This window comes from Haplochromis burtoni, unplaced genomic scaffold (genome assembly GCF_018398535.1).
Source record: "Haplochromis burtoni strain Fernald_Lab_line unplaced genomic scaffold, NCSU_Asbu1 Contig_365, whole genome shotgun sequence".
In the NCBI taxonomy this organism is placed as follows: domain Eukaryota; kingdom Metazoa; phylum Chordata; class Actinopteri; order Cichliformes; family Cichlidae; genus Haplochromis; species Haplochromis burtoni.
Window position 1 is genome coordinate 357911 of NW_024582726.1, and position 16647 is coordinate 374557.

A 16647-nucleotide genomic window follows, 5' to 3' on the forward strand; every position below is an offset into this window, starting at 1 on the left:
GATTTTGTGATTCACTCTTTATTGTAATAACCCCCACCCTCATCCAGTGTGAGTCTTTGTTATGTGACTGTGTTTTTTTTTTGTTTTTTTTTTTTTGTTTTTTTTACCGTGTATTGAGTTGTTTTGGTTTCTAGTGTTGTTTTATTTGTGCTTACGATAAGCAACAGCACAGCGGGACAGTCTGTACGTGTGTTTATTCTGGGTTTGAGTTGCATTCACAAACATTTTGTCAACAGTTTTAGATTTTACAGTAAAATGTTCAACATACAGCTGGGAGTTCAGGATATTAGTGTTGGCTTGATGTAGAAGGAGGTTTGTGATTGGAATTATCATCACTTAAACATGGACTGGCCTTCATTTTGGTCACAGTTAAAGACGGGCTGGGCTACTATCATAAACAGTTTCACTCTTCATGTTATCTCAGTGGTTTCCAAAGTGTGTGCCGCTCTGACAGGTGGGGCACAAGTTTCCTGGCAGAGAAGTCATGCAGAACTAATGTTTAACATCGAATCATGTTTATGGCGGAACAAAGAAATTTGTGGCAGTTACGTTAAAAATAATATGCGCTTCTGCGTGCGTAAGTTGACAGCCGCAATAAAGAAGTGTAGTGAAAAGTGCGAACATGTGGTCGGGTCTGTCGTGCATCGTTTGCAGTGGTGCTGAAACCCAGGACTGGGGCACGAGTGACCACGTGTTCGCACTTCTTTATTGCGGCTGTCAACTTACACACGCGGCTACAGTATACACACGTCATCATCATCAACAACAACAACAGGACCCAGTTCATTCTGTTTTAAGCCGGCGAGGCGTGATTGGGGATGCCGCTCAGGTGGGTCCGCCTCCCCTGCAGCCACGCTGCAGACCACGCCCCGCCACAGCTCTGCAGTCAAACACAAGCTGACTGCAGCCACTAACAGTGAATAATATTAAACTCTCACTAAATTATGTATTTTTCATCTCTGCTCACAAGTTTCTAGATTTCTTTTTTTATAAGACTAAGACTGGACTTTAGTTTTCCATGTTTGGCGTTCACGTTCTGTTTAACTGGTTGCTTTTTTGAAGATGTGCTGCGGACGAATGAAGCAGTCGTGTGCAGCGGTCCCCAACCTAAAATCCACAGACCGGTTTAATGTCAGACACTGTTTGCATGGACTGGCTATTAAGGTGTCGCAGATAAATAAAACAAAATAAAATGATACGACCGAGACAAAAACTGTGGTGTTTTGTAAATATAATAATAAATGCAAATTCTCTGTGTAATTGTGTAACTTTATTAGCAGCGTCCTCCTGAGATGCACCAACAACACTGAGAGTAACATCCTCTATGCCCTTTAATGCTTGCTGGTCGCTATGATGATGCATAAATATTTCTTTCAAAATAAGACACACAACTACAACACGGGAAAGACCCAGGGAAACCCAGTTAACGATAAAAACCCTGAAAATCATCAATTTCACACCCGCGCCTCAACTCTCGCTTCACGGTACCAAACGACTCACGGACTGGTACCGGTCCATGACCCGGGGGTTGGGGACCGCTGGTCTAGTGACAAAAGTTAAATAGTTGTTTGAAATAAAAGTTGTTTATTTAAAACAGAAATGACTGTAAGATTCATTGTGAATGAGTTTATCATGTAAATAAAGTTGCAGCTTGGCTTTTCTGTCATTGTTTGTTTAGATGGGGGTGAAAATGTTTTTTCCTGTCCTGAGAGAACCACTGGTCTGGGAGTAGGGTTGGTTTTTGGTGACAATCTCAACTTTTTATAGAATTTTCTCCCCTTTCACACTCTCATGCTTCATGCGATGTGGTTAAAATGAAACCCAACCCTGAGCCTAGTTATGCTGCTGGGCGAGGTTACCTTTTCGAAGCACACTGTCTGAGGCCGCTTGACATGGCAACATATCAGAGCAATGGCACTTGCTAGGATCCAATATTGAGACTAATCTGATGTAAAATATTGTACGTGACAGCTTCTTAAAGTTATTGTGCGCCTCGCTACAGCGTATTCGTTTATGCTCCTGCCACCCATGGAATTAAGGAAAACTGGGAACTGCACTCAATTCAATGCATTTCAATTCAATTTTATTTATATAGCGCCAAATCACAACAAAAGTCGCCTCAAGGCGCTTCATAGATACAGAGAAAAACCCAACAATCATATGACCCCCTATGAGCAAGCACTTTGACGACAGTGGGAAGGAAAAACTCCCTTTTAACAGGAAGAAACCTCCGGCAGAACCAGGCTCAGGGAGGGGCGGGGCCATCTGCTGCGACCAGTTGGGGTGAGAGAAGGAAGACAGGATAAAGACATGCTGTGGAAGAGAGACAGAGATTAATAACAAGTATGATTCAGTGCAGAGAGGTCTATTAATACATAGTGAGTGAGAAAGGTGACTGGAAAGGAAAAACTCAATGCATCATGGGAATCCCCAGCAGCCTACGTCTATTGCAGCATAACTAAGGGAGGATTCAGGGTCACCTGGTCCAGCACTAACTATATGCTTTAGCAAAAAGGAAAGTTTTAAGCCTAATCTTAAAAGTAGAGATAGTGTCTGTCTCCTGGATCCAAACTGGAAGCTGGTTCCACAGAAGAGGGGCCTGAAAACTGAAGGCTCTCCCTCCCATTCTACTTTTAAATACTCTAGGAACAACAAGTAGGCCTGCAGAGCGAGAGCGAAGTGCTCTAATAGGGTGATATGGTACTACAAGGTCATTAAGATAAGATGGGGCCTGATTATTTAAGACCTTGTATGTGAGGAGCAGGATTTTGAATTCAGGCACTCAGAGATGGTGCCTGGTCTTTTGACTGAAAATATACTCCAGTCAAAGCATAAAATTCCTTTTTGCTGGAATTCTGTTTCCGTCACGCATCTGTCACCTACCCTGCTCAACTCGGCTTTTAGGGTTTTCCATTAGGCGGTAATACCTGGTACAGGGTACTTTTTTGGAGCCTTCTTGTCTGGAGCTCCAAGTATGCTGAGCTGAAAATGCGACTTCCGCAGGGTGCATACTGCTGATTGACCAGCCAGTGACATCACTGTAGTCATGAGAGCCACTCCTTCACAAGAATCAAACCCACCAACGAGGGAAGTGGCTGCATACAAACTTCCTTTACCCAGAGTCTGACAACAGCTGAGCAGCAGGTATACCATCACCTTGTGTTATGATGATGTCACGGGCCTTGCTGTAACAACCCCACCCACAGTGAGGTGGTATTCAATCATAATGGAAAAGGACCAAAATTAGAGTCCATGCGAGTTGGAATGAGGAGGTGCTAATGGAAAAGAGGCTCGAGTTCTTCCTCATTGTGTTGATATATTTGTAAACTCTAAAAACCAAAAGTCCTTTCTGAGTGAGAAATGTAAAACTTGACCTTGTCAGAGGTTGATCGTGTCTTGTTTACAGGTTTCCAGACTTTTCTTTTAGACTTGTTGTCTCTCACACTCGAGTCTCCCGTGACTTTGCAGGAATCCGAGTAGGCCTAAAATTTGTGAGCAGCTTTACGTTCAGCTACTGCGTTTGCTTTGTTTCAGATTACTTGGCCCAGATCGTCTCCAAGTCTCACCTGGAGACATGTCAGTACCTCAGGGAGGAGCTGCAGCAGATGAGCTGGCAGAGCTTCCTTCAGGATGAGGTGGAAAGCTACCAGAGCAAGGTGTGCTTCAATATGTCCACCCATGAATCCGTAAAGCCAAAAGCCTAGCGTCAGGTGATGGTGGCAGCAGGATAAGCGGGGTAGTTTATCCATTTGTCTCCTCAGTACCTTTATTTAGGTCCCCCTGGAGAATCCTGCTGCGGTCCCTTTAGATATAAAATAATTTAGCATGTTCTTAACTCCACGCAGAAAACATCCAAAACACATCTGAACTGGATTCTTTGACCTACATCTAGGGGAAGCAGTAATACTTTGCTCCAGTAATATTTTTTTTTATTTTAAGCCCATTTATATTTTCTAGAGACGGTTAGATGTTCTACTTTGACAAATTCTTAATTCTCTTTTGTTGAGCTTGTTAAACTCTTGCTGCTCTGGTGTGCGCAGCCTCAGGAGGTGATGTGGCAGCTCTGTGCTGTGAAGATCACAGAGGCCATTCAGTATGTGGTGGAGTTTGCTAAACGCATCGACGGCTTCATGGATCTGTGCCAGAATGACCAGATCGTACTGCTGAAAGCTGGTGAGAGCACAGATTGGATTCATTTTCATTTCGCTTTTTTTAAACTTGTGAAAAGCACAACAACGACGTCGCAATAATCCAGATAAGGAAATCTCAGCAAGTAGATTTAATGCCCCGGGTGTTTTCAGCTGGAGGAGCCTTTCCTCTCAGTTTGTGTGTCCTCAGCATCTCCTCGTTTTCTCTGCCAGGCTCTCTGGAGGTCGTCTTACTACGAATGTGCCGAGTGTTTGACTCGCAGAACAACACCGTCTTCTTCGATGGGAAGTTTGCAGGTCCTGAAGTCTTCAAAGCTTTAGGTGAGCAGAGTTCATTTTCTACTGAGGTGTCATAGGGTTTTTATCATCGATAAAACCCCTACATAAGCTCCAATTATAAATTAAAACCCCAAATTTATAAATTTAGGGTTAAAATAAATTAAAAGTATGAATTAAAAGTATAGATATTTGTGTGGGCAGTGCTACTTTCTAACAGCTGATAATAATCTGCTAATGTAGAAAGTCTGGTCGGATCTACTTATAACTGAGATGTGTCAAAACTCTACAGGTACAGTCAGCTGACTGGACACAGTCACTCAAACTACTTCTATTTCTAAATATGAGGATTTTATAAGTGCCAGTGCAGCTCACAGGTCTGAAAATCCTTTCAGAGAGTTTCTAATGTGGGCATGGAGGTGCAGTGGTTAGCACTGCCACCTCACAGCAAGACCAAGTGAATAGTTCAAAAAGTCAGCCGTCTCTCCAACCTCCCCTCCATCTCTAACTGTCTGCAGGTGGAGAAGGAACATCCTCTGAGGTTTAAACACTGCAGATATTCTTCTTCCTCCAGTACTGTTACACTTGGTTCTTCTGCCATTTTTTCCTCTCCTAAAGAAACTCTTAAGCCTCCTAAAAGTCTCCCTAGCCCCTCCTAACGGTTTTTCACTTCAGGAACTCTCTTAAGGGCTCAGACGCTTTGTGAATAACTTTTATCTCTACCAAGATTCAGTGCTAACTTTCAGGGGAAATATTTTCTTGGAATTTCATCACTACAGGCTTCTCTTAGTACTTGGAAGCTTTATCTGTTCCTGTATTGATTCCTGAGAGTCGGGTGGGGTCGTGTAACGCAGAAACAGAGTTGGAAAAAAGCCTCAGGTGTGCAAAAGCTGGTGCTTTCCTTGTTTTTCACTGATGAAAGGGGTTTGTAAGGTTGGACACATGTGGACCAGGTGGCTTGTTTGGTTCAGGTTCCTGGTTTTCATGTGTGGAAAAGTTGGTGTAGCATGGGACCTGAGCAATGGAAATATGACATTACTTCCTGTATTACTCTGAGCAGGGTTACTGCTCAGAGTAATACAGGAAGTAATGTCACATTTCCATCAGGTTTTCTTCTTGATTTTTCATCCTTTCCTGTGTGCCCTCTGAACAGAGTGGAATCAGATGCCTGCTTTTCTTTCTTTCTCAGACTAAAGTTTGAACGCTCGTGCAGCTGCTTTGACTTGCAGCCTGCCACAGAGGAAGACCGTGCCTCAAAATCACATGTCCTCCTTCTCTTTAGTGCTTCTCTTTGACTGAAGATGCATCTTTTTAACATTTTTTAACTACTCCAAACATCTCAAGATGCATCAGAAAAGAAGCCACCCCAAAAAAAGTAACAGGGAACGTTTGGCTGCTTCTTTGGATCATCGATCACAAAAGCACAGGAATGATGTCGCAGTTCTTGTCTGTTGGATTGTCTTAAATAATAAAATATGTGTTGATGTGATAATTACATTTTCTACAACGCTACTGATGCAATCTGACGTTTCTGTTGGCCTCTGTAAGTCACTGAGCATGTTTCCGGTGTTTTCCGTGTTCTCCCAGGCTGTGATGATTTCATCACGGCGGTGTTCGACTTTGCTAAGAGCATGTGCTCGCTGCACCTATCAGAGGACGAGCTTGCTCTCTTCTCAGCGTTCATTCTGCTTTCTGCAGGTACGTCCTTCCTTCACCATCTGATCAGATGTTCTACACTGACTTGTTGAGTTAAATAACTGTGTGTGTGTGTGTGTGTGTGTGTTTAGATCGGTCGTGGCTGCAGGAGAAGCTGCAGGTGGAGAAGCTGCAGCAGAAGACTCAGCTTGCTCTGCAACATGTGCTGCAGAAGAACCAGAGAGAGGACGAAGTCCTGAACAAGGTACCCGTGCTGCATGCAAACCTGTGTGTGTGTGTGTGACACACACAAACACACAGAGTACATGAATGGAGCGTAAACATGCAGACGGGAACTAAACTAAAAATTATACTCAAATTTGAGCCACACAGACTTTTCTGAAAAGTTCGAGCTTAACATCCGAAAAAGTGCTCAACTATTTTTTTCAGCATTTTAGTAAAACAGTTATTTGAAAATGAATAGATAACAATGATAACTAAACATTTAAATATGATTTTGATTAAAGTCTTTGAGCAGACTGTTAGATTCATAATTATAGAAACATACACAGTGATGTCTGCAATGAACGCACTGTATTGTGCTTGTCGATGTACTTGTCAACTCAGAAACAGTTTGACGCACAACTGAAAGTTGTTGTCGTTATCAGTATTCTTTTGTTGCACCAATGAGTTGGTTGTAGATGCAAAAAATCATAATAATGTGCTGGCAGAGAAAACTAACCAAAAACATGGTAAATATAATCTAGCAGGGCATGCCTAATGGAGAAATAGCTCTTTGCTGCCCTGTTGTGGACAAGTGTGGAAGTACAACTGTATAACTCATATTTCTCCACTGAGCACCAGTGAAGTTAAGGGTGTAAGAATACTCATGAGACTGTGTATGGTAGACTCTTTGTGATCACATTACACATTATTCTAAAGAGCTAAACATTAATTTATTCCCACTTCCTTTCTTCGTCTTTTTCTTCTTCTTTTTTTCACTTCTCCGCTTCTATCCTAATTTCTCTTTATTGTCTCCTCTTTTCTATTCTTGTTTCCTTGTCTCCTCCCTTTCCTTGCCTCTTTCTTCTCATTTCTCCCATCAGCTCAGATGTAAGGCGTCAGCGTTGCGTTTGCTGTGCAGTCGACACACTGAGAAGCTGTGCACGTTCAGAGCCGTTTACCCGGACATCGTTCGATCGCACTTCCCTCCTCTTTATAAGGAGCTGTTCGGTGCTGACCTCGAACTGACCCTGCAGAACAGCGACTGAACTGTCACTGGCACCAAAGCCGGTGTATCCAGACAGATTGCGCCCAGTTTCCATAGACACTGCGGACGGGGCGGCGTCCCACACAGCCGAAGATGGCGACTGTGCAGCTGCTGTACTTCATCTCCTGGACACCTGACACAGACACAAAGAAACCCGAGTTCATCTTCTCCTCAGTTTGTTTTTCCTCCTCCTCGTCCTCCTCTCATGTCTGTGAGTTTGCTCTGAGGAGTCAGGTGGTCTCATTAGCCCACGTCATGTATCCAGGCTTCTGAACCTGGATCAGACTCACCTCTAACAGTACTCGCACTGATACTTGTTTTTTGTTTCGTTTACCTGATTGTTAAAGCTTTGAGTTTCCTGCGTTTGTTGGAGAGAATGATGTTGGATCCATTGACTTGTCCACAGACAGTTTTACTTGATGATCAAAAGATTAAAAGGTAGCAAAAATAATTTCCTAATTTTAATTTGCAAAGTAAAATTGTTCTTATCCTTTGTGAGAGTGAGTGCATATGAAAAGCACCACATTCACACAGCTGCTTCTACAACTTTGGATACTTTGTGGAAATGTTATGTTACATTGATCATAGTCTCAGCTGATATTAGCAAAATGATCAAATAATCCCAACGTCCTCTTGACACTTATCCAGTGACATCAGTTGCATCATTTTCAGTGCTATTTACTGAAAATACTGTATGAGTCATTGCTCAGATACATAGCACAGCACCACAGCCGTGATCTCCAGTTCCAAAGTGACAAAAACTGCATTTCCTTTAATCACCACTTGATGCTAGCTCTGAAAGTGAGTCGGTGCATACAGACTCCTATGTTGGAATGCCAAACTTACAAAACAATACAAACATTTATTTTGGAATCTGTAGTTTTTTAACTCATCCATTTAGCTTAAAGTCATTCAATTCAATTTTATTTATAAAGCGCCAAACAAGTCGCTTCAAGGCGCTTTATATTGTACAGTAGACCCTACAATAATAGATACAGAGAAAAAAACGAACAATCAAATGACCCCCTATGAGCAAGCACTTTGGCGACAGTGGGAAGGAAAAACTCCCTTTTAACAGGAAGAAACCTCCGGCAGAACCAGGCTAAGCGAGGGACGGGGCAATCTGCTGTGATTGGTTGGGGCAAGAGAAGGAAGACAGGATAAAGACATGCTGTGGAAGAGAGCCAGAGCTTAATAACAGGTATGATTCAGTGCAGAGAGGTCTATTAACACAAGTCCCATGATGCATTGAAGAAACACCCAGTGCATCATGGGAATCCCCCAGCAGCCTATGCCTATGACAGCATAACTAAGGGAGGACTCAGGGTCACATGATCCAGCCCTAAATATATCCTATTGTCATGGCTGCTTAATTGATGGCTGTCTGCCTTTATTGAAATTATGTGACAACTGGTATGTGGTGCTGTGAGTTGCAGACTGTACAAGCTCTGTGCTTTGTTTTTGGTGAGTGAAATTATAGTCATTTATACGTCTATTACTAACTAGCAGATAGCACATGTGTTTCTGTGCATTGCATTCATAGCAGCTTGCTAACCAAGCTTGCTACCATCAGCTCATACCTCATACTCAGCAAATATTGTGACATCCATCATCAAAAAAAAAAAAAGTTCAAAAACGATGGATAGTCATCCATCTTTTATATACAGTCTATTAGGCCCACTAAGGAAATATCAAATCAATAACTGAGAAAGGAAGAAAACTCAAATGAATCCATGTGTTAAATTAAAGCTGTTCCTGTTTCTGCAGTGGTCTGGGACCAGTCTGCGTTCGTTTCCAGTCTCTATGAGGCATACAGTGCAAAATCTGGTTCTGTTTGTGTGCCATGATGTTCGTACTGCCATCAAAGCAACTCGGTGGTTGTTCACAACACTTTCGATGAGCTCTTCTCCTTTGTACCAGGGTGCCGTGTTCTGGTGTACATGTGTGGCCCCCTGTGTATGCAAACCTTTTATTTTATGTTATTTTTAGCACAAGCTGTCTGCCGTGTCGAAGAGTTGTAGAGCTTTCACATCATGTTGTATCTGCCCTCTGTGACTGTCATTAACTCTGTCCTAACTTTCACTGCAGGGCCCAGGGTGGAGCTGATGAAATAACACAGGATAAATACAGATTCTGCTTCATCAGTCACTATTTCTTTAAATTTACCTGAAGATGAGTTGTTTTTTGTTTTTAAATCTGATTTGATGAGTAATAAACTACTGTGCAGTGCTGTCAGCAAGATTATATTGAGGCCTCATCCCTTCTGAGGCATCAAATCCCCAAAGTTCTCTGTTTTAGATGTTAATGTTGTGTCTTTTCTTGTAGCCAAGGAGACAAACTAAATAGTAAACATGATGAAGACAGCTGATTAATTTTACCCAATATAACGAATGATTTTTATCCGGTAAATTGTGTGTAATTAAAACACCCATGCGACAGGTCCTCCTCCCTTCAGCAGCAGAGATTTAACAGCCATAGAATCAGTCTCTATGATTTCACCGTGACCCCCATCCTCCCTCGCATTCATCCAGCCTCCTCCTCCTCCTCAGCTGCCCATCTGTTGCATGTGTCCCGGCACCTCCTGCAGATATTCACAGCAGTAAATCTTTAGCACCACCTGGTGGCTGTGACACTGAGCTGTATATTTTACTTTGTGTGTGCTTAAAAGCTTTTTACTCTGTTAGATGCTGGAAAAAGAATGCAACATTTAAACTTTTCCCTTTCCTGTAAAACAAGAATATGCAGCAAGCCTCCACTCAGATTAGCAGACACACTTTACAAATTACACAGAGGATTACAAAAGTAAAAACAAAGAAACAATTAAACATGTGTTATCCCTCCTGTATTTCCAAAAGAAAAATCATGTTAACATGATTAGAATTCAACATAATAAGAGCAATACTACAAAAAACAAGCTTTGAGGAGCAATACTGACCCTGCCTCATAGGAAGAAACAACAACTATGCAGTGTGAAGAAAGGGATGTGTTGCACTAAAGGCAGTCTCTCCACTGCCTAGAGTGTGTGTGTGTGTGTGTGTGTGTGTGTGTGTGTGTGTGTGTGTGTGTGTGTGCACCCCTGTTTGTGGAATTTTTACCCACATGCAGCATCAGAACAGAAGAAAGTCACAGTGAATGAATCCATGAGACTTGCTGTCAAACGTCTGTTTGGTTGTTTTTGTGCCTCTTGGGCAGCAAAAACACACCAGTCACAGGTCCCAGACTGTGGAAGTGAGCTCCTCTGAATCTTAATAAAAAAAAAACACAACGCATGGCTTCAGACTTGAGAAAGTCACAGATAGTGTTGGGTCTGTGTTTCCACAAGCCCCACTAGTTTAGAGACTTATTCTCGTTAACGACAAAAACAAGACGAACATCTTTTACTTGCTAGCAAGGGAGGCCCCAGCCGGTGTCTCAGAAAGCACTCTGAATCCTTTTTTTTTTTTTTTTGCCTGTCCCGTTTGGCTCTTTTGCCATCAGAATTCTTTCTTCGTCTAAAGGTGAAGAAAGATGCCCAACGGATTTACTTTACCAAATGGACCGTCCCAGCCTTGCCGTAATGGTCTATTTGATTCACCTTTTTTTTTAATTGTTTATTTCATTTCCACTTGCTAAATACAGGACAGATTTGACTGGGGAAAAGAAAGAGGGAAAGAAAAACAGCGGGGAAGAGGGACGGGGATAAAGGGCAAAAAACAACAAAATAAGCAGACAAAAAATCCATCTATCAATCACCTGGATCACCTGTTGAGAAAGAAAAAAGAGAAAACAAGCAGAAGAAAAAAAAGAGCAACATAATAAACAACATCAGGATGATATATGTGAATATAACAGTAAATACTAAATATTAAACATTACTGTGCAGCACGTAAGATCGACAGCGCACAGTGTGCTTTGAGGTAGGAGCCAAAAAGGGTGTAGTTTGTGTTTGTGAGCACCCGTGTGTACACCTGTGAGCAAAACTCCAGACATCCAGAACACAAGAGGCCAAGGAAGACCAACAGAGAGGGGGAGCCGCGCCACTATCCCAGAAAGACCTGAGGAAAGCCCCAGATGAGGGGTCAGTCAGCAGCCGCGGAGCCAAAGCCAGGGGGGGTTGCAGTGACGTGCCCGTGAGCTCCGCCGGCAACCAGCTGTGCCAGAGTGACCGAGCTCCAGGCCGAGAGGCTGAGGGCACCCCACCCCCGAAGTGAGAATCATTGAGAATAAATAATTTATTTTTGGTAAGACCATCATTTTTATAGCGGCAACCCTTCCCATGAGTGATATGGGTAGACATTTCCATCTAGCCAGATCGCCTTCTACCTTCTTTAAAAGTGGGATATGGTTTAATTTAGTTAGATCTGCAAGCTTGGGAGAAACATTAATACCTAAATATTTTATATTTCCCGATTGTGGTAGTGTTGAAGAAGAATTATGGAAGGAGCAATTAATCGGGAGGACTGTAGATTTTGACCAGTTAATTGAGTAATCTGATATTCTTGCAAAAGAGTTTATCAATTCAATCACCCCAGAGATATTGGTTTGTGAGTTTTGGAGAAAAAGTAACACATCATCCACATAAAGGCTGATTTTATGTTCCACATTATTTGTGGTGAATACAACATTTTATAGAAATTCCTGAAAATGTTGTTTATTTGTTTCGGGTCATATACGGTACTGTGTTCCCAGATGAATCTTGAACAGCACATACAGTTGTTTTTTCTTTATTTATTTTTGGCTGGTGTGCTAAAAATTGACCGGATTTATTACCATGTTCGTAATTTTGTAAGCATAGTCTTTTTACTAAGAATTCTGTTTTTTTTTTTTTTTTTTATCAATTATCTCATTTAATTCTAGTTTTGTTTTGCGTATTTTGTTCAATGTTTCCTGATCTTGGTGGAACGCGTAGGCTTTTTCTAAGGATTTGATGCTTTTTTCTAATTCCTGAATATTCTCTGAATCCTACCACAAAATGACCCCGGCGACGGCCTCCGCTTGCTGCCTTTTATTGGGAAGACAGTTCACACAATACACATCACAGCAAAGCAACGCCCACCATAACCCCCCAAAAATGGTTCTAAGACAAGGCACTATGTGTGTGTATGTGTAAACATCTGTATGCATGTGAGAGTGTGTGTGTGTGTGTGTGTGTGTGTTTGAGTGAGTGTGTGAGAATTTGTGTCTCTCTGTATGCATGACTTCCTGCTCACCAAAAGGATCATAAAAGCAGGAAGCAACATCACAAGAAACAGATCTTCCAGATAGAATGTATCTGCAATAAAAGCCTCTCCAGCCAGTGGTCAGAGACAAAGGAATGTCTTGATCCTATAGATTGAACTCAGACCTTACAAATTTAAGAAGCACAATGACAATATTCAACAATTAGACTTTACAGATAGCATTACACCAAAGAGTAGAAGTTAACAAGTCTAGTGATTTTACTTTGGAAATGGGATGATTCAACAGTCTCGTTTGATCTAATGATAATTCTTTCTCTTTTTGTTGTAAGTTCATTGTATATAAATATTCTTATTTACATATTAAAAGAAATGTTCTGTGATACATACACAAGATACTGGCAAGCGAAAAAATCCAGGTTTCAGTCTCTGTGATCAAAGTCACAGTGCATGTGACTGTTCAGGATGGATGTGCAGGATTGTTCAACATCCTTCACTCTCTTCCTCCAGAGTCGAGCGCTACGCCCACATCACTGATCCATGATTAGTTACATGTCAGAGGGTTAATTATATTTTTAGTAATGACCTAGTAAAACTAAATTTTGACCTTATTTGAAAGAAAACTACCTGGATGATGATCATCACTGGATAATCTGCTGGGTGGTAGGGTCGTCTGTATGTTTTGTGCTGTAATTTAAAGAAATGTATACATTTATAGAAGGCTGAAACAGTGTAGAGATGCAGAATCATACATCGTTTTTATTACCTGCACCACCTCCCAGGTGGCTCGGTCTGTGGCCGTTCCTGGTTGATTCTTTGTCAAGTGTGTCATCGAAACATCTAAAAACTGAGATTAATGCTGATACTTCAAATTTAATTTGCAATCTTTACACAAAGTCTGATATTTTTGTAGCTCAGGATGCTTTTCTGTTAAAACAGGATGTGTTTGTGTTGGTTACTTTCGTTGGTTACATTTTCAGAATGTACCTGCTTTACCTGCTGGTCAAGTTTTATTGTAAAAGCACATTACAGACGATTGAATTTGGTTAATGGGTCACAAAGCTTGCAGGTTTCGCCACCTGCAGACTCAACTCTATCATAGTCCTAATCATATCAGTCCACCTATGTTGGCTGCCATCTCTATTACCATTGTACATTCTGCTTCATCTCATCACGTCTCAGTCTTTAGCCCAGTAACAGTATTTCTATACCTAACTTTAGCCATAAATTATGTAAAGCAATAATGTAAATCTTGCCATTTTATGCTTTGTCTATTGGTTAGAGTACAAAAAACCATGTCAATGCAAATTTTAATTGATAAGTTAGGAGCAGGCCTAGATAGACTCCACTGTGGACACAGAAGCTAACGGTGAAGTAGGGCTTTCGTTATCTGGTTGTTAAGTGATGACGTATTAACCCTGCTTCCAGGTCCAAGCTCCTACTACGTTCATCAAGGGTCTTGCCTTTTTAACGTGTTGTGTTACTTTGTATCTTGTTTTATTTAATATAAAAAAGCCACTAATAACCCGTAGTCATTGTGAGCTTCTGTGGGGTTGTTGGTTTTTTTTGTTTGTTTTTTTTAGTGCTATTCATGTGCAGCACCTTTTTATGCTCATATTTAAAAATTTTACTATAGCCCATGTTCTCACAGCTTGCCAGAAAGCAATTATTATTAAGAAATAGGTGTTTAAGTTTTATTATTGGAACGCTTCAGAAAAGAGTCACTCTGTGCAGAAGATTTCAACGGGTACATGAAGCTTAGGATTAGGAATTTTCCTCGTGTCTTCCAAACCAGCATAATAAAGTGGACATGAAATGTATTAAGGCTAATTTACACCATAGAGCCCTACTCTACTCTAAATTAACTTTTAGGGTTGTCCAACTCCAGTCCTCGAGAGCTGCTGTCCTGCAGCTTTTTGACGCATCCTTGTTCCGACACACCTGAATCACATGAATGGCTTGTTATCATGCCTTTGCCAAACTTGATTCATGCTGAAGAGGTAATCCAACCATTTGATTCAGCTGCGCTGGACAGCAGCTCTCGAGGACTGGAGTTGGACACCCCTGCTATACGTGAAGCTGGATTTAAGAAATACGAGTTTTAAGTTTTTAGAGCATGTTTAGTGCCATCTTGTGTCAGTGCAGAACGTGGTTGTTTGCAGCTAATAGACTTACATTACTCTATGGTAGATAACTCAGCAATCTAAGGGGTCACTTTTGTACTGCCTCTGACTACAACAGTGTTTTTTTTCTTAAAAAACCAAGCATATGATGTCCACTTTTACTCTCTCCCACTGGGTCTTCGTTGTTGGCTAGCTTAGCTGAAACAGGAAAATCCACCTGTTAGCCAGGATGTTGGGGGTTTGTTGAGCATTTTATGAATGAAAGCAGTGTGGAGGAGAGCTTGTTTGAGTCTGGTGCATCACGGATTTGAGTTTATTGAGCAATGTAACCAGATGATGTCTAAAGATGTAATCAGTACATACAGTACAGTAGTCTTTCTTTTACTTAGCACATCAAAGCAGTTTACAGTTATAACAGCTTACTTACATGCACATCAAACCACAAACATAACTACCCTTTGTACTCAACCCAACAAGGAAAAATCGCTTGTGTCAGTGCTGTACTGGCACAAAGTGGCACTAAACATGTGTTTCAGTTTAATGACTAACCTTACAGATGCATTAGGTGTTCTTCATTTTCAACGTCTTTTCCCTGCCATAAGGTTTCCTTTGTCTGTGCCCATCGGGGACGCTCACATTGAATTTATCGAGGGGAAAAATGTTGTCGTTCATCCCCTTTACCTTTACTGTGTTAATAATTATCCTAACTGTAGCTCTGTAGGTAGCCACCAGCTAGGCCAACTTCCAAAAACCTTGACACATTGCTGCTGTTTAGTTTTCTGTCTTCATTTAAGTCCAAAGTGACAGAGTCTGAACACGGTTTATCATCTTTAGACGGAGACTAGCGAGCTAACTTCCTGTCATGTTCAGCTCTATTTGTAAATCTTCTTTTCATGGATGTTAAACTTTATTGTAACCTCTGTTAGAGCAGCCACAGTAAACATTTCATTGAAGATGAACAAATTTGGGCCATTCTTAAGTCTCAGTATTTGAGTTGGGAAACCAAGGAATAGTTTGGAACCTGAAATGGCTAATGATGCCAGACTTAGGAGGTGGACACTTCTTTGAAGTGTGCCACCTGGGCCACATGCAGTCGATGCGTTGTAATATGAATTCTCTGCCGATGAGTCAACGCAGTCACAAAAAATGGCCGGCATACAGATGTCCTTACTCAGGCTCACTGTTTAATGATGAATCTGACCGTAGCAGACTCACAGACATGAAAATTCTTCATTTACCTGTTGAATAGTTCTGTGTTATCACTTTACATTTTTTGTTGTCATTATCCATCACCTTAATGCATACCCTCCATGGCCGCCCCTCGTTCTGTAAGTAACTTCATTGATTTTTCTGTACAGGCCACAAGAAAATAGTGCTATAGATGCTGCTGAGCATCAGTCTTTTTAGAGTACCAGCTGATTTATATGCATCATAATGTAAGATACATGGTTTGATATGCACAGCTCTGTCTTTAGTAACAGTTGTTTTTGTGTTTTTGAAATGCGTAAGGTGCTAGGTTAACAGGGTCTCGATTTTACCAGCTTTGCTACATGTATGTTTCCTCACAGGAGGACACATTAAAGGAAACCTGTGTTTTACTGTTCGTTTATTATAACTGTCCAACAGTGACATTTAGACAGGTCGCCATGTTTAACTTTTTAACTGATCTAAATTTTCCATTAAGTTTAAATAATATGAACTTTCACAAAACTTTCACTGTCAGAAATAAAATGTGCAATCTGACGACATATTCCTTCTAAGAAATATGCACCTGTTTACGGTCCTTAGTTCTACAAAAAATGATTTTTCCTTTAAATTATCAAATGTAATTATGATTATGAAATATCATAGTACAGTAATGTTATTTCCCAGCCTGTACCTGTATCAGTGTGTTAGGCCTGGGGCTGTCAGTTTCTCATTTCAACTGGTCAAACATGACTGCTTTTGATACAAACAGAGCTGCTGTATGTGAAATATAAAAAAATAAATAAAACTGGGAAAGAGAATTTTTGGCTTTTTTTTTTTAAATTCCTTTTATT

General features: G+C 41.1%; 1 protein-coding gene across 3 annotated transcripts in view; it reads left to right on the plus strand.

Moving 5' to 3' along the window:
- LOC102311338 (nuclear receptor ROR-alpha A) overlaps positions 1-8335 on the plus strand; it is a 186344-nt gene extending 178009 nt beyond the window's left edge. For all 3 annotated transcript variants that reach the window (XM_005943498.2, XM_005943499.3, XM_005943503.3), the window contains 6 exons: positions 3535-3656; positions 4041-4173; positions 4362-4469; positions 6012-6122; positions 6212-6324; positions 7166-8335. In XM_005943498.2, coding sequence (XP_005943560.1) covers positions 3535-3656; positions 4041-4173; positions 4362-4469; positions 6012-6122; positions 6212-6324; positions 7166-7330 — 752 coding nt within the window. In that variant the 3' untranslated portion in view covers positions 7331-8335. The remainder of the gene's footprint in view (positions 1-3534; positions 3657-4040; positions 4174-4361; positions 4470-6011; positions 6123-6211; positions 6325-7165) is intronic.
- Positions 8336-16647: the final 8312 nt, after the last annotated feature.